Source organism: Lynx rufus, unplaced genomic scaffold, assembly GCF_022079265.1.
Source record: "Lynx rufus isolate CCGP_SWC_20201006 ecotype Redwood Valley unplaced genomic scaffold, mLynRuf1.p SCAF_18, whole genome shotgun sequence".
Classification (NCBI taxonomy): Eukaryota; Metazoa; Chordata; class Mammalia; order Carnivora; family Felidae; genus Lynx; species Lynx rufus.
This window is the reverse complement of record NW_025814832.1, coordinates 14,743,842-14,768,678: the sequence shown is the minus strand read 5'-3', so window position 1 is coordinate 14,768,678 and position 24,837 is coordinate 14,743,842. Positions and strand designations below refer to the sequence as shown.

The 24,837-nt window shown below is 42.6% G+C and overlaps 1 protein-coding gene across 4 annotated transcripts in view; it reads left to right on the top strand.

The window, feature by feature from the left end:
• The window catches only part of YPEL2 (yippee like 2), a 104,523-nt gene that overhangs the window by 59,545 nt on the left and 20,141 nt on the right, over nt 1–24,837 (top strand). For 2 of the 4 annotated variants that reach the window (XM_047080946.1, XM_047080944.1), the window contains exon 5: nt 555–5,392. The exons of the other annotated variants lie outside the window; for them this stretch is intronic. In XM_047080946.1, the coding sequence (XP_046936902.1) occupies nt 555–644 (90 nt within the window). In that variant the 3' untranslated portion in view covers nt 645–5,392. Of the gene's footprint in view, nt 1–554; nt 5,393–24,837 lie in introns of those variants that run through there. 4 annotated transcript variants of the gene reach the window in all.

Here is a 24,837-nt window from a genome sequence, read left to right as displayed (position 1 = left end):
GAATATTCAGGAAAGATTTTACTAAGATGGTGACATTTGGGCAAAGACTTTTTTTTTTTAAGTTTATTTATTTATTTTGAGAGAAAGAGAGAGAGAGTGCTAGCAGGGGAGGGGCAGAGAGAGAGAATCCCAAGCAGCCTCCTCACTGTCACTGTGGAGCCCAACATGGGGCTTGATCTCATGACCTGAACCAAAATCAGGAGTCAAGTAACCAACTGAGCCACCCAGGTGCCCCTGGGCAAAGACTTAAATGAGCATAGATCTTGAAGAAATTCTATGGTAAATATTGAGAAAATACTTACAACATTTAAATTGCAAAATATTTAAACTCCATTGTAAATGTTGAAAAGGTCCTGGTGCTGCCTCAGAACTGTATTAAGTGAAGGTGACCTGGCACGTTTGCATGGGGGGAGTTCTCCCAGTGAGTCTGGCTGAAGCTCGTCCTGATCCCTGTCATTGACCTGCCTTTGCTCCTGTGCTACAAAAAAAAAAAAAAAAGTCACCTACTTGTCTTTGGTCATTTGGTGTCTTTTCTCTTCCTTTGTGTCTCCTAGGAACATGCCTTTGAAAGCAGCCAGAAATATAAAGAAGGCAAATACATCATTGAGCTAGCACACATGATCAAGGACAATGGCTGGGACTGATTGGAGGGTATCCACCTACCCCAGTGTCCACGTGAACGCCATCCAACCAAACATTCTACCCAAGCGTGAGAGAGTGACTGAACACTTGGTTCCATCCATTTAGGGGCCTTGCCATCTGGGGCATTCTCCCACCCTGAAGCCGTCTTTCTGGTGACCGGCCTCTAAATCGCTGTCTCTCTGTCTCTTTGCTTTGTATCTGTTTGTGAGTTGATCCTGGCTTCTCTCTGTTCTAGTGTTGGCTGAAAACAAAACAACGAAAGGAACAGATGCCTGACCGCATGGGGCAGCCCACCTTGATAAGGGCCCTGGGGCTCATTAAGAGCTGCTTGATGGCCTCTTGTCAGGAGAGCAGTGGCACAGCACGGGGGTGCAAGGAAGAAGGAAATGGGGAGCCGTGAGGGTCCCAGGGCTGGTCAGTGGACGGGACGTTAGAGGTAGGAACAAAATTGTGCTGCTCCTGGAGTCCTGGTAACTTAGGCTTGAAATAATCGACTTGTCTAAAAGGACAAAGAAAAAAAATACCTCATGACTGCATTCTCTCTGATCAGAAGCTCTGTTCCTGAACCAGCTGTGTCCGGTTAGCATGTGAGCACAAGAATGCGCCCTAACTAGTGGGACAGGGGCCTGGTCCTCCTGGGTCCAGCTGGGGGTATCCTGGCAGCAGAGAGTGCAAAGCCCAGATGGTTTTGATAACTCTGATGCCTCAGTGCCCCTTCAGGTAATCTTCTTTGCCTCTTCAGCCACTGTTGGTGAGAGGATGGGAGACTGCCTTTTGCAATGGGTGCAAGATCCAAACATCCCAAAGGCTTTGACCACCAACCAAGTAAAATCAGTAATTGAGGAGAACAGGGAACAAAGGGGGCTGTAGTTTGGGAGCTCCTACAGAAATGGCTCAGATATTGGGCCAGAAAAAAAAAAAAGTAGAACCAGCTAGCAGTTCTGTCTGACCTTTTTTTCCTGACCCTTAATAAGAGAAGAGCATTGTGGCAAGGAAGGGGGTGGGGTGGGGAAATGCTGGGAATAGTTTAGATTTGAGCCATTACAGGTTAGTGTATATTTCCACTTTGGTATGCAATGGCTTCAGTGAGATCAGCAATTCTTTGTACATAGAGTTTTGGTTGTTTTTCTCCAGTTCTATCATTGTAGATTGTGGAAAACAAAGTCCCAAGGCTTTGAGCTTAGTGATAACCCAGCCAGTAGATTCCTCATGCCCCTAGCTATTCTCCTTGGACTTGAATGCTTTGTGTGAAGAGAAATTGTCAGAGTGGTCCAGCAGTGGGGAGGGCTTAGATATGATGTCAAACATCAAGTTATAAATTCTGATATTAGCCCCCGCCTCCCATCTCCCAAACCAAAGTTGATTATATTAGGGAAGTGGGGAACAAATCCCTATAAGGCTCATGAGAGAAAGGAGTTTGTTATAGTTAACCAACACTATGAAGTGTTTTCTACAACACTTCAGCCAGTACATGGTGCATGACCGAAACTCATTTAACTGAGTTAATTTTATTGCTTAGACTGAATATGTAATTATTGTTAAGATATGTGCAGGTTATGTTAGAGTATCTCACTCTTGAAAGGGGGCTGATCCTATAGAAAAAATTCACCTAAAAAGTCACAAAAAGAATGAGTTCATAGAGGCAAGAATCTATAAAATTGAATAATCAAGATTCAAGCAGCCAACCCAGAACATTTCCAGAATTGAAACAAATTCCTCTAGGGAGTGATCCGTGGTGGAAATGCTTTTTTCTGTCACTGTGTGCTGATTGCAGAAGGGGGACCCGAGGTAGGCGTGGTCATGCCCTGGAGGTAGTGAACTGTGGGACTGACAGGAAACCAGGTGGCTCCAGGTTTAGCTGTAGACCACCTCTGTAAGACAATTAAAAAAAAAAAAAGGATTCTTAGAAATTGAATCTTGTTCCCAAAGGCTTTTAGTCCACATCTTTCAGTATTTTAGTATCCTGGGGAGGTTAAGTTTTCCCCACATTGCTAAAAAGCAGAATGAGGTTCAGAAGGAGTATTTCATTTCCACTCCCAGAGAAAAAGGTCTTCTGGCTCCCAGGGCCAAGATCTCAATAAAAACCATTTTCTACTTTCACATTCCTAAGCTGGCTTGCCAGCACAAAAACTATAGATCCCTCTTTCTGTCTCCCTTGAAGGTAGTGGCCTTTATTTATGGATTTTGATAAGCCCCTTTGCTTGGGGAAAGTCCTATTGATACTCGTTTTCATAGAAAGAAAATGGGAGTTAAACATGGGTAGGTGTTTTGTCTGTGAAACTAAAAATGGAGTGTGGTGATATAGAAACCAGACATGGGGTGCCCTAGAATTTTCAACAGGGAGAAGAGACCCATGTGCCACTGTTGCTCCTTGGGGATGAGGCCTCTGACTGTTGCATGGATCAGAGCAGGCTTCAGTTAGACCCAGGTTCTGGTCTTTCTTTCTTTCTTTCTTTCTTTCTTTCTTTCTTTCTTTCTCTCTCTCTCTCTCTCTCTCTCTCTCTCTTTCTTTCTTTCTTTCTTTTAGCTATTACCCATTGAGCATCCAGTGGGTGCATGGCGCCGTACTTGGTGCGAAAGATCTGAGTAGAATGTTGGTTTTTCTGTAACTACAGGGGAAAAAAACACAACTCATTAGGCTATCCCTTTGTGTCAATGAAACCAAAAGTGCTTCTTATAACTTTATCTCCATTCATGGCTTGTCTACCTAATGTCTAGCAGTATTGGAGAGACCGCAGCTGAGTGATGGGGACACATCAACTCATGGCCTCAGTCAGTTCATTCTTTAATTTCCTCACCAAATTATTGACTCAGAGCATAACCAAAGACCTCATCCATTCACCCCTGGCAGGTTCAGGGAATTGGAGTTTGATGGTAAAGCCTAGGCAGGGTGCAGGGAGTAGCAGGGCAGGGAGAGGGAGGAGTGAGAAAGGAAAGGCATGAAGTTCTATACCTCAGCCAGCAGCTGCCTTCATTTGCAACTGAAATCTAGCCAGCAGACCCTCTAGTTCCATCTCCCCTATGCTGCCCTAGGTCATGTGGCATTGGCAGCCCTGGGTTACACCCAAACCCCCAGGATGTTAGTCTCAGGCTGCTGATGGGTTGATTTGATATGAATCAAATACAGCCAAACTTGATGGCCACAGATTGTCAGCTGGGCCTGACTGAGTGCTGCCCCAACTCCTATGACAGCAAGATCATGGAGATAGGATAGAGTAAATCTTTACTGGTGGGTCATTGTGTGAAAAAGAGGTGTCCCCTTTATAAAAAGATTTTCAAGTGGATATATATATTTAAAAAGTTGCTTGTGAAATATACTTTTGTAAATAATATTTAATTTTTTAAATAATATATTTGGTGCTGTTTTCTCAGATCCCCTGAGAGCACTTTTTATTTTCATTTTTAAATTCTATGGTTTCCTCTGCATTTCTTGAAGTATATTTTAAGGGAAATAGTGATCATCAATATACTCTTTTTAAAAAAAGATCTGTATCACGTTAGTCTGGACTGAGGCAGTAAAGCAATGCCTCTCTGCATTTCTTTCCCGAAGGAACAGACTCTGCGCTACATTACCAGGTTGAGAATTGAAATATTTTCTTGTACCAATATTGGCTAGAAAAGAAAATAAATAAAATCAAATTTAGTAACAACTTAGTGATTCCTTTTGTTAGAAGAATTTCCAACAAATTGGGATCTTGTTTTTAATGTGTGTGTGTGTGTGCGCACACACGCGCACACTCAAGCACACATGTGTGTAAAAAGCACTTTGGATTGTGCCTCCTGTTTTTTTTCTTTTTTCTTTTTTTTTTTTTTTTTAATTGGGGACACTATATCTACAGTTTACACCTTCGGCACATAAGACTTTTCTTCTCTTTCTCTCTGGTGGTTTTGTTTCTGAGTGGACCAACAGTGCAAACCATGAGGATTTTGTTTTTCTGAGCATGGAGCTATTGCCAGTTTGCTCCTCTTTCGTTGTGTGCTCAACTTTCACAGATTGTAAAGGAAATCTGTTGTTTTGTGAAGATCAGAGTCAAATCTGTATTTCTGAGATGTGAGTGTACTCCTTATGTACCGTAGGGTTCCCTTTGTTGTAAAAGCCACCTCATTAACTGGTTTGGGTTAAAAGAACATCAGTAAAATCATACACGATACCTTGTAGGTAAACAGCTTATTTTATTTCAAGATCAGATTGCCTCAGGTTCAGGAAGAGGCTAGGAAATCTTAAACCCAATCAACTTATATATTTTAAGAAAGAGTCTGACTCTTAACAGAAAACGTACTAGTGGTCAAGGTGGAGGAAAGAGATGTTTAATCTTTTTAAGCAAAATACAGTCATGAAATCTGCCAGCAGTGAAAGGTAAAGCCAAGAAGAAACAAGCTATAATCATCACCAAATTGGATCTGCCTATATGTTTTTATATAACATTTTGGTGAAAGTGAGAGTCGGTTCCCATTTCCAACCTGCAGAGACGATCTTTCGATAGAATAGAATCTGTCTATTTATGCTTGTGTTTACAAACTGTATTTGTTGGGTTTGGGTTTTGTTATTTTCTATATCTTTTTTTTTTTTTTTGGTGGCATTTTTCAGGTCACTTTGCTTCAATAACAAAGATAATTATTTTCAAATAATTTGTCCTCACTTTTTCCTGTATTTGTACATAGTTATTCAGTATTAGAGAAAAGTGCATTGTTTCTGTCATATTTCAATCTGTGTTGGTGCTCATTTGAGAAAATAAAGTTTTCAAATATTTGGAAGGCTCATCTAGTCTTAATTGACCCAGCAAGTTTTATCTTGACTTTTAACATTTAAAGTAACTGAAAAGCCTGCAGGAGGTCATCTGTCTAACCCCATTCACAGAGCTGTCAACTGAGACCCTGTGGGATTGTTTTCTCCAAGGATATTTGGCCAGTTAATGAATAAAAATTAGGTCTCCTGCTTATCTACAAATGTTTCTCTTATCTTTGGTATCAGAAATGCATGAGTGACCTTTAGGATTTCTGTCTACTAACCCCCATATTAGACTCTCCAAACTTTTCTGCTTATACAAATTTCTTTGGGGGAAATTGGATTGCATTAAGTGAAGAGATAAAAGAATTGTAAAAAAACAAAATTATGTCACAAAGAGGCAGCATTATCTCTGAATAACTGGCTAACAAAGGGAAATGAGTATTCAGTTATAGTATACGGAGAATCAAGTCTTCTCACTCACTGAACAACTATGAAACATATATTAGATTCTAGGCGCTGGGTGATGGTTCAACCATTCTAATAAATCAGCTGTTTTTGTTTGCCTCCAGGATCATCCACATGCATAGCTTTGCATAACCAGTCAGTGTAAGTAATTTTGTATTCTGGTGCCTTCATTTAACACAGTAAATATTTTTGCCTACACTTGATTTTATACCATAACTTTTCCAAAAGCTTTTCTCCATGGCTTAGAGAGTTCTCACCTTGGTTAGGCAATTTAAATAGGGAAGAAAGAAGATATTAAAACCACACAAGTGTGTACATATTCGTGTGTTTTCGTATTGGTGAAATTATTTTAAAAGTCTGTTCTGTATAAAATAAGAAATACCTTATCTACTTCCCATGAATTTTTACTTATGCATTCTGGGCTGAGCTGCAATTGACTTTTATTTGTCCTTGAGTATATTATCTTATTCCTGTGACCTGTTTTGCTTCAGTGGATGTGTCTGTTATCATTTCATTCTTGTTTGCCTTTGGCAGACCAGGAGGAGAGAAAAGATAATGTGTGCTAGATACAACCAGTTTCAAACCAGCAATCCTCACACTTCAAGCTCTTACACCTCAGGGGCTGTCCAGGAGATCAGGCTGGGGAAAGTGAGGGGAGATCACTGATGTTCATGGAGTGCTTGGCTTGCGCCACACCTTGAATCGGGCACTTTGCCTACATGACCTCATTTAAGATCCTCGCAGTGAGGCATTTCCTCACATCATCCCAGGAGTCCTCACCACCCTATGGGAAAGTAATGACAAATGCTGATTATTCCCATTTTATAGATGATGAAATTGAGGTTAGGAAGTTTTCATGGGAATGACAGGGTCAGGAATCATAGCCTGGCTTCTCAGCCCTATGGTCTTTCCCTACACTGTGTTCCAAATTTTAGCACCTCTTTTCCTTCAGCCTTCTTAATTCTTGTATGGCTTCTTCACAGGATGCTTTCTTAGCCTGCCTGTCATGACTGCTTAATAAGTAGGGGTTCAGGGAATGTGAATTAAAAATTAATTTAAGCAAAGCCACAAAGGTCACTGCTGCCTGAAAGGTATTGTGTATCCCATAGCTGAGTATAAGCTGGGCTTTGTTGTTTTCTAATACCCTGCAATAGATCCCATGTGTAATCCTTGGCCCCTTGATTAATAGTACGTACTTAATAACTGGTTGGTGAACATTGAATTAATGTGGATGGTGGAGAACTAACAGCTTTCAAAATCTGTTTAATATGTTAGTATCCCTAAGAGGAGAATGGAGAGGAGGTTGGCATTAAATGCTTCCTACACAAGGTAGGTAAATGGTTAAATCAGGAGCAATCAGTTTACTATTTGCATTTATTTATTCAACAAGCATTTTTTGGACATCTATTATGTGCCTAGTTTAGTCAGGGAACTAATCCTTGGGAGCAGAAAATCAGTGGTACTAATTATGCAGAGTGGGAGAACAAAGGGTTATGCATGGCTCTCCCTAGTTGGCCAAATATCCAGCCACATCAACCACCACCCTCATGGGCAGCTGTTTCCTGCAGAAGTAATTGCTCATAAATCCTTTAATCTGAACCTAGAGCAGGGCACAGGGCATTCTCTGGAGTCAGTGAACCTGGTTTCAAATACTGGTTTCACTTAGTAAAAAGATAATCTATGTGCCCAGTGCCTGGCACATAGTAAGGACTCAGTAATAAAATGGCTGTTATGATTACGGATTGCTATTTGAATTGGGAGTGAAATGAAGAGGACTGTTGTGTTTTATTTTTATGTACGTTATTTGCTTAATTTTGCAACAATCCTATGAAGCAAATACTCCATTTTACAGAGGAATAAACTAAGGTTCAGAGCATAAATAACATGCTCATGGAAGAGCTGGGATTTGTAAATTCTTGTTCTGATTCGAAGCCCCCCACCCCCTCCCAATCTGTGGCCCCAGCCTGCCATTCAGGAAACAGGAATAACTACCAAATAGGAAACTTACTGGCAGATCAGACCAAGCACACACCCAAACTATCATGGAAGTTTTGTTTTCTCCTCTTGTATTTTCCCCCTTTTTTTTATGAAATAGAAATTCTGTCTTTTCCATTGGAAGTCAAGAGTTCAAACCTCAGGAAGAATTGTTATACCTTTATTTTATATGATTTCAGGCCTGTTGGTTGTAGGGCTGTGATTTTAAGGAAAAAAGTTGTTGCGTTCAGTTGTTCAGACTGATAGAAATGATGAAAGTAAAAAACTTGCCTACGTAGAAGTGACTAAAGTACCCTAACATACCACACCATCTCTGTGGGGCCATTCAGGGCTAACTCTCCAGGCCAGCTTGGAACAAGCCAAAGATTAAAAGTTTGCGTGTCATGAAGAGACTTCTAATTCCCCTCTAGGTGATACAGGATCTTTTTTCCCCCTAATGTTTATTTTTTTGAGAAAGCGCACAAGCGGGGGAGGGGCAGAGACAGGGGGACAGAGGATCCAAGCAGGCTCTGTGCTGACAGCAGAGAGCCCAACATGGGGCTCAAACTCACAGACCATCAGACCATGACCTGAGCTGAAGTTGGACGCTTAACCACTTAACCGACTGAGCCACCCAGGTGCCCCATGGGATCATTTTAATGAGAGACAGGATAGCTGGGAAAGCTGAATTTTTTAAGGCATTAGAAAATTATTTGAAAACTATGACAGAACTGTTAAATTATATTTATATTGAATTAAAATCATGCTAATGGTTTATTCCAAGCTCAGAAATAAGCAGGATAAAACAGAAAGAAGGTTGGCTTTGGAGTTGGACAGATGGGGATTTGAAGCCTGACTGCATGCTTATGTATTGATCACTCTGAGGAAGTAACTGCAATTCTAGGGACTATTTTCCATCATCCATGAATTTAGGGATACCAGCAACCATACTCAAGTTATTGTTAGGATCAAATAGTAGCCATAATGTGTCCAGCACATTGACTCAATCAAATAGGACTTAGCAAGTGTCACCTTTTTTTTTTTTTTTTTTTTTGGCTGAGTATTGCTAGCACTATAGTGCTAGTTAGGATCTAATATTCATCTCTCCACACCACCTCTACAAAGGAAGAGAGGAAGTTAAGTCACCGACACTTGGTCATGAGTTTTATGAGCAGACAAACTAGAACACAGCACCTAGGTGATCAGGCAAGTAGTTGGTCCCTGCACCATGCACTTGCTTTTACTTCCAGAGTATGTACATTTATGGAAAGAAAAAAGGAAGGATATCAGCTAGAAAAAAAACATCCTTGAATTTTAGAATCCTGTTTGATAATTTTCATGGTAACCATCTTTATTGGTCTTCAATAAAGCATAATTTGCTTTTTATTCTTGCACCCTGGTCTGATATGCAGACAACATGCAGAAGAAGCAGAATGGTCTCAAATCTTGCTCACCTCCCCAGCCTCCCCTGGACTGCCTGCTTCTCATTCTGAGCTCATTCTCCAGAGCAAGGCCATGCAGGCACAGCAACCAAGCAGGGATATTTTATTTATGGCTTTAATAATGGAGTCTCTTGGGAAAATTTTGGTTTCCCATTCCGAGAAACAAAAATTCAGTCACAGTATGTTCTTAAAATTTATTACTGCTTGTTTTTTTCCTACCATATTCTTTGAGCCACCTTAATAGACTTTAAAATGTCCCTTCACAAAAGGAAGATAATTTGACCTGTCGTTCATTTGGTTGGTACGTTCTGTACCAGGCCAGCACAGTGTCAAAGATTAGGAATATAGGTTGATAATGTTGCTGCTGATGACATAATCCAATGTGGAACATGCCATGTGTATTACCGAAACTGCTGCCAGCCCAGCAGGAGCTTGTTTTGGCTTTGTCCAGTTCCCCGTCCCTTTTTCCCGCTGCTATTGGAAGAACAGCACCCACTTTTCCTGGAGGCACCCAGGTTTCAAGTTGTTTCCATGGTGACAGGGCATACCCAAGACTCAGGTTTCATTTCATTTTATATCTCCATGATATTATAAAGAAATAGCACCAGCGAGAATGCCAGCCATCTGAGGGAGGAGGATTGAGGAAAGGAAGAGCCACTGACCTTCTGGGGCCCTACCTATAGGAAGGACCTGTGGGAGTTTCTGTTTAACAAGGAGGTGTGGGTAGCCATCTTGCAAAGGAAAGGCCAAAGTTACCACAGAGATAACTGGTTTGGACCTGTTGTGTCCAATGCATCACATATTTCATCTTGCCTTGGGTAGACCCAGGTGTAGCCTACGGGTGATTTGCCCTAATAAGCTATGCCATGAGGCAGGCAGAACTCAACATGAGCATGCCTGTAAAGATCCTTTCCGTAGGCAGGAGGCTAACTGGCATGTGGGACTAAAAAGCAGTCTTCCAGGCTAGATTTAGCTGTGTGACCTTGGATAGGTTGGTTACCTTTTGAGGCTCAGCTGACTGATCTCTAAAAGAAAGTTGTGGTAAGAACTAAGTGTGATAATGTACATCAAGAGCTGAGATGGAGCCTGGCACCCCAGAGCTGAAGAAATGTTGGTTATTGTTGCTATCGTAGTGGTGAAGGCAAGGCAGGGATGTGTGGTTTTCAAAGTGGAAAAATGCATGTGAATCACTAGACAAATAAGAAGAATTAGAATAGATGTTTTATAATGATTCTTTTTCTTTGCATGCATTTTCTTTTTTTTTTTTTTTTAATTTTTTTTTTCAACGTTTATTTATTTTTGGGACAGAGAGAGACAGAGCATGAATGGGGGAAGGGCAGAGAGAGAGGGAGACACAGAATCGGAAACAGGCTCCAGGCTCTGAGCCATCAGCCCAGAGCCTGATGCGGGGCTCGAACTCACGCACCGCAAGATCGTGACCTGGCTGAAGTCGGACGCTTAACCGACTGCGCCACCCAGGCGCCCCATCTTTGCATGCATTTTCTAAGCATATTTTATTTTATATTTCTTTACAAGTGTCTTGATATTTGGCAAATAGTAAATATCCCCCAAAACTTACACATTCTTTCAACAAGTATTTCTGAGCCAGACATTGTGCTAGAGATAAATAGACAGGGTCCCTGCCCTCAGGAAGTTTCTTCAATCCCTTCAGGGAGTACTTATTTAACAAAGGGGAGTGGGTGGTTGCCCAAAGAAGAAAAGATCAGAGCTACCATTGCAATTACTGGTTTGAACTGGAAAGTATAGTTATAGAAAGGCTTCCCAGAGACCTCTTGCTGCCTTTCTAACACTGGGTCCCTCTAGCTCTTGACCTAGGCCTGTGCTATGGTCCTTACCAGATTGTCTGTCTCCTTCCCCAGGACTCTTCCCAGAGTCCAGGTACCCGGACTCATTACAGTTTAAAAACTAGCAGCTCAGTGATGTTGGATGAACAAATATTCATGTGGATGTAAGGATGGTCATCTAATAAAAGAATTATTCCTTTCAACCTCGACATAAGAGGAGACTAGTGATATTTATGGACTGTTGTGGGAGAAAGGAAAGATTGTTTTAGCTTTTACCTTCATTCCATTGGAAACAATAAGGTAAATGAGACAACGTTAGAAGATAGAAAAGGTAACTAAAGCAGGCATGTGTTTCACATCTCATGGTGGGAGTGAAGGTTCTCAAATGGTTTCATTCAGTCAAACCAAAGTACAAGGGGTGGGGAGCATGGGGGCTGGCAGTCACTCATGTAATAGCAAGGAAAAGGGTTTCTCCACATGGGGTATGTTGGACAAAGAGCTGAGCAACGTTTCAGGCACAAACATGGATCATTTCAGCTGGTTGGTCAAAGAGTGATGTGCTATCTGCTGCCCAAGGAAAGTCCTCAGCACTATGGCCTGGTGAGGCCACATGTGAGCTAATTCAGTCATAGGTTGGGCAGTCAATGAACATGAACTCTAATTCTTTCCATGGGGTCTCTTTAGGTTTAACCTTTTTACCTCCAGACCTCACTAATCTCTCTGACTACTTTCTTTCCCCCTCTCTCACCCCTAATCTCTTTGGGTGAGGGAATCCTTTTCAAGTGAGAGAGGTGGGGAAATCTTGCTTTCATTTATGGTATCTTCTCCCAAATGCTTTGTTCTTCCCTGGAATCTTTTTTTTCTTACGTTTGATGGCCTAGGATTTCGAAACTCAAAAGCCAAAGAAATACAAATAGCTTTTCAAGTCAGATATAGTTTACAGATTGCAGAATTCACCTTCTTGAGGTGTACCTGAGTTTTAACAAATGGGTACAGTCGTGTAACTAACCATTACAATTAAGATATAGAATATTTAAATCACCTCTAAAAGTTCCTTCATGTCCCTTTTATAGTGACCCCCCTCCTATCTCTAGCCCCCGACAACCATTGATCTATTTTCTGTTCCTGTAGTTTTGCCTGTTCAGAACACCTTATAGTATGTAGCCTATTGAATCTGTCATAATACTTTAACATAATGCTTTAGAGATTCATCTGTTATTGCATGCATGAGTAGGTCATTCCTTATTTTTAAAAAAAATTTTTTAATGTTTGTTTATTTTTGAGAGAGAGACAGAGTATGAGTGGGGGAGGGGCAAAGAGAGAGGGAGACAAAGAATCCGAAGCAGGCTCCAGGCTCTGAGCTTGTCAGCGCAGAGCCCCATGCAGGGCTCGAACTCACGACCCATGAGATCATGCCCTGAGCCGAAGTTGGACACGTAACTGACTGAGCCACCCAGGAACCCCAGTAGGTCATTCCTTCTTATTGCTGAATAGTATTCCCTTGTATGGATATACTGCAGTATATTTATCCATAATGGGCACTTGTGTTGTTGCCAGTTTCTGGCTATTATGGAAAAAGCTGCTATAAACACTTGTGGATAGGTTTTTGTGCATATTATGTATATATTTTTACCATTCTTGGGGAAAACCCTCAAAGTCAAATTGTTGAGTTATATGGCAAGTGGTTGTTTGTATTTAGAAGGAACTAACAAACTTTTTCCAAAATGTTTGTGCCATTTTGCATTTCTACCAGCAGTCCATGACAGTTCCAGTTTCTCCACATGCTTCTCAGCATTTGGAATTGTCTGTTTGTTTGTTTATATTTCAGTTTAGTCATTCTGAGAGACATAGATTCTCTCTCTTTTTTTTTTTCCTGATTTCTGCTGCCACATTCCTCCCATGGGATAAATGTACAAAAATTCTTTTCTGACCAAACAAGGTAAAGAGTGGGGAAGAATTTAAAAGTGACTTTGCATTATAAGAACAAACATATCTTTTGCTTCATAAGAAAACATACATAAAGAATGAAAAAATGAAGATGTGAGAAAGCAGGTACTGGGAAGAGGGACCAGGTATAGGAGCTCATAAGCTCTCCAAAATGATTGCTTTCTGATTAATCCATTTAGAAAAACCCACTCTCTCTCTCTCTGGGCATAGATTATAAAACCAAGCCCTTTCTATTAATTCTTGTTTTCTAACCTAGTATCCTTTAAACCAGAAAGGTAAGCTTTGCAGAAGGATGGCTGCGATGACAGTATTGCTAAAATAGCTACATGTAAAATAATTATAAAAGATTGCACATTCAAAAGAAAACTTCACCCTTAACCCCAAATTATGTTCTTTCTTTCTCTTTCTTTCTTTCTTTCTTTCTTTCTTTCTTTCTTTCTTTCTTTCTTTCTTTCTTTCTTTCTTTCTTTCTTTTTAGAAAGTGATTTGCCATGAAGCCTTTGAAACCTTTTGAGGAATTATCTTGTTCTTTTCCTTGTTGCTCCTCATTCACTTCATTGGCACACAATGAATACAATTTATAATCTTGGCCATTTAGTTCAAGATCCCCGTGATACTCTTATGACATCTGAAAGAGGCTGCTAGGGGCGCCTGGGTGGCTCAGTCAGTTAAGCGGCCAACTTCAGCTCAGGTCATGATTTCGAGGTCCGTGAGTTGGAGCCCCGCGTCGGGCTCTGTGCTGACAGCTCAGAGCCTGGAGCCTGTTTCACATTCTGTGTCTCCCTCTCTCTCTGAACCTCCCCCGTTCATGCTCTGTCTCTCTCTGTCTCAAAAATAAATAAACGTTAAAAAAAAATTTTAAAGAGGCTGCTAGAATCAGCATCTAGGAAACTCAGGTCTGAAACAGAGACTACAACCCCTTCTTTCTGCATGAGAATTGAAAGGAAGGCATTTCTTCCAACCATGTGTGGGATACACACTGGGGGGATCTGTTTATCCAGGTTGCTTCTTGTACACCCCTGTGTGGCCAACAGGAGGAACAAAACAGCCTGTAGTCTACCCTGAAAGTCTCTATATCCCACTTCTTTTCCTCCTTCCTTCTTTTGCTGTTTGTATCCAGGCTGCCTACACCAATCACCTTTTTCCAAATGCAAGGGAGAGCAAAGGGGTAAAAGGGTGGGAGTTTTGAAGAATTCAGGTAATCTGCTGATTGGTTGGCAATGCTTACTTTTGGTTTCTAGGCAATAAATCATGACTTAGAAGCAGAAAGCCACTCCCAGTTTCCACTACCATCTGGATCCATATTCCCCAAGGTCCTGTGTCCAAGGTGACCCAGCACTATGGTAAATGCAAAACCTGCTAAAATTGAGTGTCTATGTTTGAGAACCAGACTCTAGACATTTGGTTCCATGAGTGATGGTGACATAATGGGGTCAAGTGAAGCTGTCAGGAAAATAGTTACTAATAATAGCTCTTATGTATTGAGCACTAGCTCTGTGCCAGTCATCAAATGCTCCATATGTTCTTTTTTCATTAGCCTTCACATTAACCCTATAATGTAGGCCCTATTATTAATTCAGTTTTAAAGTAAAAACAAACAAAAACAAAACAACCCCCCCCCCCCAAAACCCTTGGGCTTAGTGAGATGGTGACTTCCTACATGCCCCACAGCTAGCAGATGGTAGACCCAAGTTTTAAACCTAGATAATGTGACTCCAAAGTCTCCATTCTTAACCACTCTATAACTACAGTCTGAGCCCCGCTGCAGTAAAAATCCCCAGGTAGATAAATCTAACAATGGGAAAGTGTGAGAAAAAACGTTTCCCAGGTTTTGAAATCTACTTCTACTTCGAAAATCAATTCGTTTCAACAAGTCACTCATTTATTCACTTAACAATGACTTTTTAACATGTACAGATGCTGGAGATACAGCAGTAACAAGGTAACTATGGTTCCTGCCCTCGTGGACCTTACAATCATAAAGAGAGACAGTTTGTAAAGAGAAAATTGCAATGAAAAAATGGTATGTTTCATCAGAGTTATGAAGGGGCAATGCCAAAGAAGAGGAAGAGGTTTCTAAATTTGGTTATGAGAGTGAGAAAATGCTTCATAGAGGAGGCATCTTAGGAGCTGAGTCTCAAAGAATATAGAGGGATCACCGATAGACACGGTATGTGCACAGACATGCACATATGTAAGGGAAGGTATGGTGTTGCACCGATGAGATAAGAAGGAAGCATTGTGGGCAGAGAGGGCAACCCAACCCCAGTATTCACATTTGAGAGAGCACACGTTTGGTGATGCCTGTAACAGGGTTCAAGGTAAACAGCAGGAGAGGAGGAAGAGGCTGCATAAGGTGGGTGGAGCCACGTCTTGAAATGCCTTTTAAAGAGTTTGGGTTTTTTGTTTTGTTTCGTTTCTGTTTGTTTGTTTATATTTTTTAATGTTTATTTGTGTGTGTGTGTGAGAGAGAGAGAAAGACAGCACGAGTGGGGGAGGGTCAGAGAGAGAGGGAGACACAGAATCTGAAGCAGGCTCCAGGCTCTGAGCTGTCAGCACAGAGCCTGATATGGGGCTCAAACTCATGAGCCACCATATCATGACCTGAGCCAAAGGCTGAGGCTTAACCAACTGAGCCACCCATGTGCCCCAAGGAGTTGTGTTTTAACTCATGGGCAGCAAGAAGCCATTTAAAGATTTTGAACAGACACATGACATGACCAGATGGGCATCAAATTCCAACTTGGTCAGTTATGGAAGGAAGGAGTAGAGAAAGGCAGAGAGGGAGATACTTTAGGAGGATATGGTAATATTGCAGATGAGAAAAGATGCAATGTCTAACCGAGGGTGGTAACCATGGAGACAGAGAGGAAGAGCTGAATGAGAGTATGATTAATAAGGCAGAATCCACAGGACTTGATTGTTCAGTGAGGTGGCATAAGGGCTACCTACACAGGCTATGTGGTTTCAGATTGCATTGATCCCATACACTTCCTAGCAGTGTGACTTGGCCAAGTTACTTAAGCCATCTGCCTCAGCCTCCTCATCTGTAAAATGAGGATAATAATAGGATTTGCAGCATAGGGTTGTGGTAAAGATCAAATGAGATCTATGTGCCTAGAACAGCATCTGGCACAGTAACTGCTCAACAAATTTTGTATTTTCATTATTTTAGTGATAGAAAGTGAGGGATCTAAGCTGGGTCCCAGGTTCCTGACCTGAGTCACTGTACCAACATGAGCTAGGTGTAGGATACTCTCCTTGAGAAAGCTGTAGTCTAATAGAACACCTACTAGAAACACTGTGGAACTGATTGTACCCTCGTAGGCCCCAACTAAGATTTGCTGTTCTAGTTTAGCCATGAAAGTGATACTGCTGAGTAGCTCTAGGTTCTGGGCTGCCTGACTCACAGCAATATTTTCTGCCTTTATTCTGATCAAGTTGTCCCAAAGATATTTTTCAAACATCAAAAATATTTCATGTGATCCTAATGCTTTGAAAGTAATCCCAGATCATTGAAAAAAGTACTAGAAAATACTCCCTGAAAAGGTAATTTCTTCAAATATATATATATATATATATATATATATATTTGTATATATGTGTATATATGTGTATATATGTATATATGTATATGTGTATATATATGTATATATGTATACATATATATACAAATATGTATATATATATGTGTGTGTGTATGTGCGTGTGTATATCTTAAAGCTTTCTAGAACTTACTATATGTTTTTCCTCTAGTCACTTTATTATAAATGATTTTCAGTAAGTATATTGCCTCCAATCCATACATCCATTGATCCATCTATCCACCCACGAACCCTCCATCCACCCACCCATCCATCTATATCCACCCACACACCATGTGGTATGCATAGAATTTGGAGCCAGGGGGCACCTGGGTGGCTCAGTTGGTTAAACATCGACTTTTGATCTCAGCTCAGGTCTTGATCTCAGGGTTGTGAATTTGAGTCCCGTGCTGGGCTCCACACTGGGCCTGGAATCTTTAAAAAAGAGAGAGAGAGAGAGAGAGAGAGAGAGAAGAATTTGGAGCCAGACACATCACTGTTAAGCATTACTACTTAGTAACAGTGATGCCTTGAGGCTGTTATGTCAGTTCTCTGAACCCAGTTCCTTGTTTGTAAAATAAGGATTCGAACAAGTATCTCCTCACAGTTCTCCTGTGAGGATTCAATGAGACAATGACTATAAAGTATGGAGCACAGCACTGTGCATGTACTAACACTCTACTACTGGTAGCTGCTTTTATTACTTTGCACGCCAGGCATTGTGCCAGACACTGAGCATACAGCAGGGAACATGAGAGTTAGGGACGCTGCCCGCCTAGAACTTTCAGTCTAGAGGAAAAGAAAGATATGAAATAAGTAATTTTTCCCAGACAATCCCATCTCATTATATAGCACTACTATCTTCCCAGCTTACTAGGTTCAAAATCAAGACATCTTTGATTCCCCTCTATCAGTCCCCACCCCCATATCTAACCCATAGGGAAGTCTTTTTAGCTCTACCCCTAAAATATATCTCAAATCTGGCCAGATTGCACCATCTCCAACGCTACAACCTGGTTCAAGCATTCATCTACCTTTCCTGGACTCCTGCAACAACTTCCGTAACTGGTCTCCTTACTTTCACTCATGCCCCTTATAGCACATTTCCAAGAATAGCCACAGGAAACCTTCATAGCATAAATCAGATCTTGCCGGTCCTCTGCTTAAATGCTGCAATTAGAATAAAATTCAACCTTCAAGGCCCTACATACTCTGGCACCTGCAGCTTCACTACCCACAACCATGTGTAAATTCTTTCTGTACCTTGAATGCATCCAGCTTGTTTCTGCTTAGGGACTTTACACTGAGGTCTCCACTGCTTAGGATGCTCTTCTCTATATCTTACCATGTCTGGCTCCTTGTGCATCAGGTCTCTAGTCAGATGTCGTCTCAGAGAGGCCTCCTCTGGCAACACTACCTCATTACCCCTGCCCCTCATCACTCTATTCTCTTACCTTGTTTTATTTTCTTTATATCATTTCTCTGTCTATCCTTCCTTCCTTCCTTCCTTCCTTCCTTCCTTCCTTCCTTCCTCTTCCTCCCTCCATCCCTTTTTTTCTCTTTCCTTCCTCCTTCCCTCTCTCCCTCCATCCCTCTTCTTGCTATTTTTCTTTCTTTTTCAATCTCTACATATAGGTGGTCTCATGAGGGGCAAGACTTTGTCTTCTTGCCTCCATATCTATGTGCCTTGAATAGTACTCAGCACATAGTAGGTGCTCCATAAATATTGTTTAAATCAATGATTAAATGACTGGTTGAGGTAATTCCAGCAACGTGTGTGATCACAGGAACAATACTACTGGGGCAGCAGGGTGACAGTTGCTCAACTATGTATTGGAAAAGATTTCCATCTGTCTGAGAGTTAAATTCAGTCCTGCCTGATAGAAAGAACTTGGACTAGAATTTTCTCAGGATTTCTTCCAATCTGAGATTCTGGGATCCAAGCCCTTCACCATGTCCTGAAGTATCCTTTCACCTGGTTTTTAGCGATACACAGATTAAAAAGCCACGGTGGCCAAGTGGTTGGTGAAATGGAGATCTGGACACCATTCTTAACAGGGCAATCAGTTCCTTTCCTGAAAGAGGCACTGCCAAGATTCTACACGGTTATTTTATAGCTGATATAATAACAAAGACCCCTATTTGTAGTGCATCTACTGTAACATTCCATTCATCTGGCATACCTCTTGACTAATTCTTATAACAACTCTGCAGAGTAGGTGTTATCCTCCTTCTCACCTTGCATATGTGGAACCTGAGGCCCAGAGAAGAATCCTTACTTGTCTAAGGTCACAAAGCTGGTAAAAGGGGGAGCTGGGATTCAAACCCAGGTCTTCTGGCTCTGATATCTAGGCTGGTTCCACAACAGTCTAGAGAGCCAACTCCTTAAAGTGGGGAGTAGATGGTGTTGATACAGAACTAGCTAATGCTAATTTAGGAAAAACAATCCTGAGATAAAGAGTTATAGAAAGAAGACTTCTTAATTAGCCTGCTGGCCCAGCAAGAATGGTGAGTTTTAGCTCCTGTAGGTCAGAGCTATTTGGCATCTGGGGATTCAAGGGCAGGACTATAGGGACCAAGGAGAAAACTGTTTTCAAAAACAAAGAAGGGCTTCTGTGAGCTGCATCAGGGAGGGCAGTATGCTCATAGTGATGAGAACATGCTGGGGGACAGGAACAAGGAAGAGGTTGTAGGGAAGAAAAAAATGTACCAGAAAGGTTCTGGACAGAAGACAGATGGGTGTGGGGGTGGGGGAGAAAGGGAAGAGAAGCAAATGCATCCACAGCAGGAGATTTAGAAGAACTGTTTTGTAGCCCCTGACCTTCTCCCAGAATGTTCTTCACTGCATCCCTGGCTGTGGTACACTTTCATTCTTCTTAGAGCCTTTCATTAAAAGACAAGGAAACTTAGCTGAGCAGTGAGGGAAGATCTTCGTGGGCAACTGCCACTCAAATCCCAAGTCCTTAAATGTCACCTCCTAGAGATGCCTTCCCTCATCTAAATGAGACCCCCCCCCATAATTCTCTATTACTGTACCTGATACTTCTCTCAATAGCATTTCTCACAATTTATAATTACATAGTTAGTAATTTTCATGGACATTGTCTGTCTCGCCCCGTAGGGCAGAGACCATCTTTGTTTTATTTGCCAACGTGTATAGAACAGCACCTAGAATGGTGCTCCTGTTCTAGAACGGTGAGATAAATGTTCAAGAACTATTTGTTAAGCACCTGAAGGAGTGAATGGTGTCTGGGCGTCTGATCCTTAAATCGAGTGGTCTCTGTGGCATGTGAATAAATTATGGTTTACTCATCCCCTCAACATGTACCTATAGATAAAATCAGGTTAGAATTAATACCAAGGATAGATTCAAAGAGGAATTAAGGATCATTATCCAAGAGATATCAGGGGAAGCCCTGCTCGTCTGCCTACTGAAGTGAAGGGAATTCTGGGCTGCTTTTATGGAAATGAGCCTTAGTCAATTTAGCCCCAGCTCTCTCCTCCCCTACACCTGTCCCCTGTCAGTGCCCACTTGGGGGCAGATCATGGGGGCAGGTCATGCTAGGGCTTGCCCCACCTTGCACTGCCAGGAGCTCTGGCTGTTTCCCATCAGATATATGCTGGTTGTTGGCAAGAAAGAAGGAAGCAAGCTGTAGCAGGAACAAAGTCCGCCAGCCTCCCCACCCCCACAGACTTGAAGTAGTTGGTTGAAGGAAGCCAGCTGGTGCTAGGTTAAAGAGACCATTATTTGCCATCTAGTAAGCAAGTGTTTTTTGCGGGGAGGGGTGAAGTTTATTTCTCAGCAGGTTGGAAAACAGGGCATGCATGATATTTTGTTTCTCCTTCGGCCTTGCTGATAGCAGAGTTCACTCTTGAGGTTTGGTTGACATGGTTCTTTTAAGGGAGACCCTGAAATATAGATAAGCACATGGTAGTGGAACAGACAGATGCCCTTCCCTACCCATCGCCTACCCATTCTTCCTGATGCCATCCTTTGTTTATGAACTGTGACAAATGTTACTAGGGAAGATAAATGGACCCAGGAGACTCCTCACTGTGACCTCAGCAAGAGGCACTGTGGGCCAGACTAGGCCTCAATTTGGGACTTCTGAGTGGTATGAATCTAGAGAAGGGAAACAAAGTTCTAGTTGTTCTTGTGAGCCTTCATTATCAGAGATGTTTACGTCATGAGTCCGCACATTTAGAGATGCTGGTCTTTTTATTCCACTAGTGTGAGAGGCTTGGACAGTCTTGGTGTGCCCTCATGCTTCCTGCCTTTTATCTTCTGGAAAGAAAATTAAGAGTTTATTAATCACCTTCTGTATTCTAGGTACTATACTAGGCATATTTTCCACAGTTGTCTCAGTTCATTTGCATTAAAACCATTTCAGGAGAGATTATTATTATTATTCCCTTTGTGAGAAGTTGGAGGTTCAGAAAAGTAGAATACATTTACTAAGCCCTCTTAGCCAAGAGGCTGAGTCATAATTTGAACCCAGGGTGTCTCACTCCTAAACTTGTGTGTTCTTCCAATTTAGGGTTCTCAAAGAACAAAGATGCTGGAACACATTACAGGATGACCTGACTACGTTGCTTAATAGTATGAATCTATCACTAAAGGTTGTTCAGTGTGTCTGCTTTTCCCGGGGAGAGACAGAGGAGGAGGGAGAGGAGAGTGGAATGAAAACAATTTTTTTGCTGGCGTTCAATCTGCTCTCAGCACCTTGTCCCATCCAGACAATCAGAGCCTCTCTAAATAGGCCACCTTATTATTATAGTGTTGGAGGAAAGGTGACCTGGGTGAGGACAAACCCCAGCTTGGACCAGAACTTCCATCCAGGGTAACTGACGACTCTTATTGCATAAAAGCCGCAGTTTTGCCGCCCTGTCCAAGGCTCCAATAAAATGAAAGTTATTCCGAATGCTTGCCTCCCACCCTAAATTGGGGGCAGCTCAGCAAGACAGAAACCCCAAAGCAGTGACTTGTCCTGGAGGCCAATGACTTAGTTACCCCAACCTGTATCCAGCTGCTCCTTCTGCAGAAATCAAGCCCCCAACTCTGCCTTCTGGGACCAAGTGTGAGCATTAACCGGCCCTCGGCAACACAACTCCAGGAAGTTTGCTGCTTCCATATTTGAGATGTATTATTAAACTGTAATCATACTGTGAGTGAAGCCAGCCAAAGCAGTGGCTATTAATAGGGAGGCGAAGAAAGCTGACTCAGGAGGAGGCTGACTTAGGCTGGACGGGAGAGCCTGGCCACCTTGGCCTACAATCCTCAGTGAGAGGTCAGCAAGAGAGAGAGAGAGAGAGACCTGAGCTCATTTTGTTCCTGGGCCGGAGTCAGCACTATCTGGGTTTCTCAACTTTGGCAATAGAAACCTAAGCGGTCCCGATCAAAGGGCTATGTAGCCATCTTTCCCAGGTCCTTGGGGAGTCTCAGGGCCCTGAGCACATATAGCTGAAATAGCTAAGCCGCAACAGAGCTGTAACTCATCCCTCACAATGTGACTTGGAGCAGGGCCGTGGAGGGCTACCTTCTGAGGCCTCCCTCAACCGAGAAGGCAGTGCTGACCCAGCCCTGCACTGGCCAGAGCTCCCCATCGGCAGAGATGTCAGAGTAGGGAGATTCTATTTCTGGCTTCTCTATAAGGCTTGGGGAAGTGGCTGTTACAGAAAGGTGGAAGCAGAGAGGTGAAGGTCCACAGTGAATGAAGGGCATGGTCCAGAAAGGCCTGATAATGTGGCAGAAAGTTTTCCACAGTTCCTGTAAATGCAGTGCATTTCTCAGGGAGTTAGGGCTTCAGCCATTTGGTAGACTCACCATCACCTGGCAGCTGGAAACAGGATAGATTCTAAAATCTGGCGCATGCTATGCCACAGGAAAAACAGAACTGCTCCCAGATGCTGGGTTCATAGTATCCCTTAGTCTCTACCAGGCACGGAACACCTGCTCTCTATGCTGCTACACTGAGTCCCACCAGCCCCATCGGGTGGCTATTATTATCCGTCTTCTCAGAGGGAAAAAGTGAGATTCAAAGAGGTAAAGTGACAGTCACAGAGCTAGAAGGTGACAAAGATAGGACTGAAATCTAGGTCTGTCAGTGGTCTAAGGAAAGGCCAGGCTGTAGCAAGCTGCCTTTGTGCCTGGGCACGTAGACCCAGTTGTCCCTCCCTCTGCTGCTACTCCAGTGCTCTCACTGAGTCAGGGTGATGGCAGTCTGTGTGTGGGTTGCTGGGAGGTGCTGTGATCTCCTCACCATTCTTTTGGTTGGTTAGGTATGTCTATGGGTATGTTTCCTCCAGATGGAGGATTCATCCTGGTTCCTGATCTCTGAAGAAAGAGGGTCAGATGGAGATAGGATATGGAAGATTTTTCCTGTCCCCCCTAAAAATATTTATGAAGCACCTATTAGGCTCAGCTCTGGGTGGCTTGGCCACTTTCAGACTACAGAACAATTTAATGTTGATCTGGTATTTTTCTCACATGTACTAGGAACCATCCGCATGTGTATAATAATAGACACCTTAGACACTTAGATCTATAAAATACTTTTTTTACTGATAGGGTGGACTTTCCTTCCACTGATTGACTTTTAAAAAATTTTTTTTAATGTTTATTTATTTTTGAGAGAGAGAAAGAGACAGAGTATGAGCCAAGGAGGGGCAGAGAGGGAGGGAGACAGAATCTGAAGCAGGCTCCAGGCCCGACGCAGGGCTTGAACTCATGAAGTATGAGATCATGATCTGAGCTGAAGTCAGACGCTTAACTGACTGAGCCACCCAGCCGCCCCTCCACTGATTGTCATATGGGTCACTTCCTGAAACTGAAAGAGATCTCCAGGATCCCAGACACCAGCTCCTAAGCTCTAGCAAGTTCATGAGGGAAGAGTTTCAACTTCCAGTTATCAGGGAGCCCTAAACACAGAAGTGGACCAGACCAGGCTTACAGGAATTTGTTCATCATTTTATAGCACATCTCGAGGGGGTTGAAGAGTAATTTCCAAGCCCTCCTGCAGTAGATATTCTAAGCTATTGTTTGGGGGTCTTAGGTACTCTTTTGGTCAATTCCTTTTTCTTCCTTTTTCAAAAGGTAAACAAATAGCCTAACAGTAATAACAGTCAACAGGATGGTGGCATATATCCAGGTTCAGACTACTTACTGTAGTCAAAGTTAATTAATTCCCACTGTACTTCGAACTAGGTCACCTGCAGGTCTGTGCTGAGGCCTGACCTGGCTGACAGGGGAAGGCATTTCTAATCTGTCTCTTGGTGTGCTGTCTTGGGCAGGCAGGTGGAGAAGGGGGTATTTTTCACCTTTGCGTGGGATTGTCTCTCCTCTTCTCCTCCCGGGAGGTGACCATTTTCAGATCTGTGGGTGGGGAGGAAAATCTTCTCTTCCAAAAATAATCTCTTTCTGCAGTGGGGTTTGAAGCTGGACCAAGCTGCTAGCGCTATTTTTACCCAGCTTGCAATTCAGGGTGTAAATAGCAACTCTGGCTGTTTTTTCCCACAGCTGACAACAGAGTCAACCTCTTCAAGGCAGAGGCATCCTAGCATTTTGCACAAAAGAAACAGAACAAAGGTTGCTCTCGGGCCCAGGGAATGACCCATGACCATTAGGTCAGCGTACAAACAGGGGTGGCATCTCCATGGTTGTGTGATCTCTGTCACTGCTGTAAATACCAGGCCCCATGATACCTCCTCGGCAGAGGCTGATTTAAAGAAGCACAATGTAGGGTCACGAGGGGATGGCAGGCCTGGAAATCTCTCTGCCTGAGCACGCTGAGGGTTCCAGGCGCTTGAGCAGCTCTAGGCCACAGCAGCTCTTGCCCTTGCTCTCCCTCTTGCATTAGCAAGTACTTCTTAAAAGGTTGCTGCCCTTGGAGGGTGTCTTACCCCAGACCCAACAGATCAGGGGCTGAGGAAAGACAGAAAAAAAACACCTACAAGGCTGTCCAGATGACAGACTGTCTCTAAACATATGTGCTTCCCATTTCTCAAGTGATTGGAGGCCTCGCTGTCTTCAGTATGAGAAAGTGTCATTTAGAGGTCATGGTAATGGGACTCGCTACCTCCATGCTGCATGTGAGCAGAAGCTGTGAGAAACTAACCAGAGCCTTGGGTTATGGTTCCAGCTGGCCTGGATGAGATAGGAAGCTCAGCCTCCCAGGCGCCCCCTCATTGGTACTGTTGATGAGTGGGATAAAACAACAAAGACAGAGGTGAGCCCATCACAGTTGGCAATT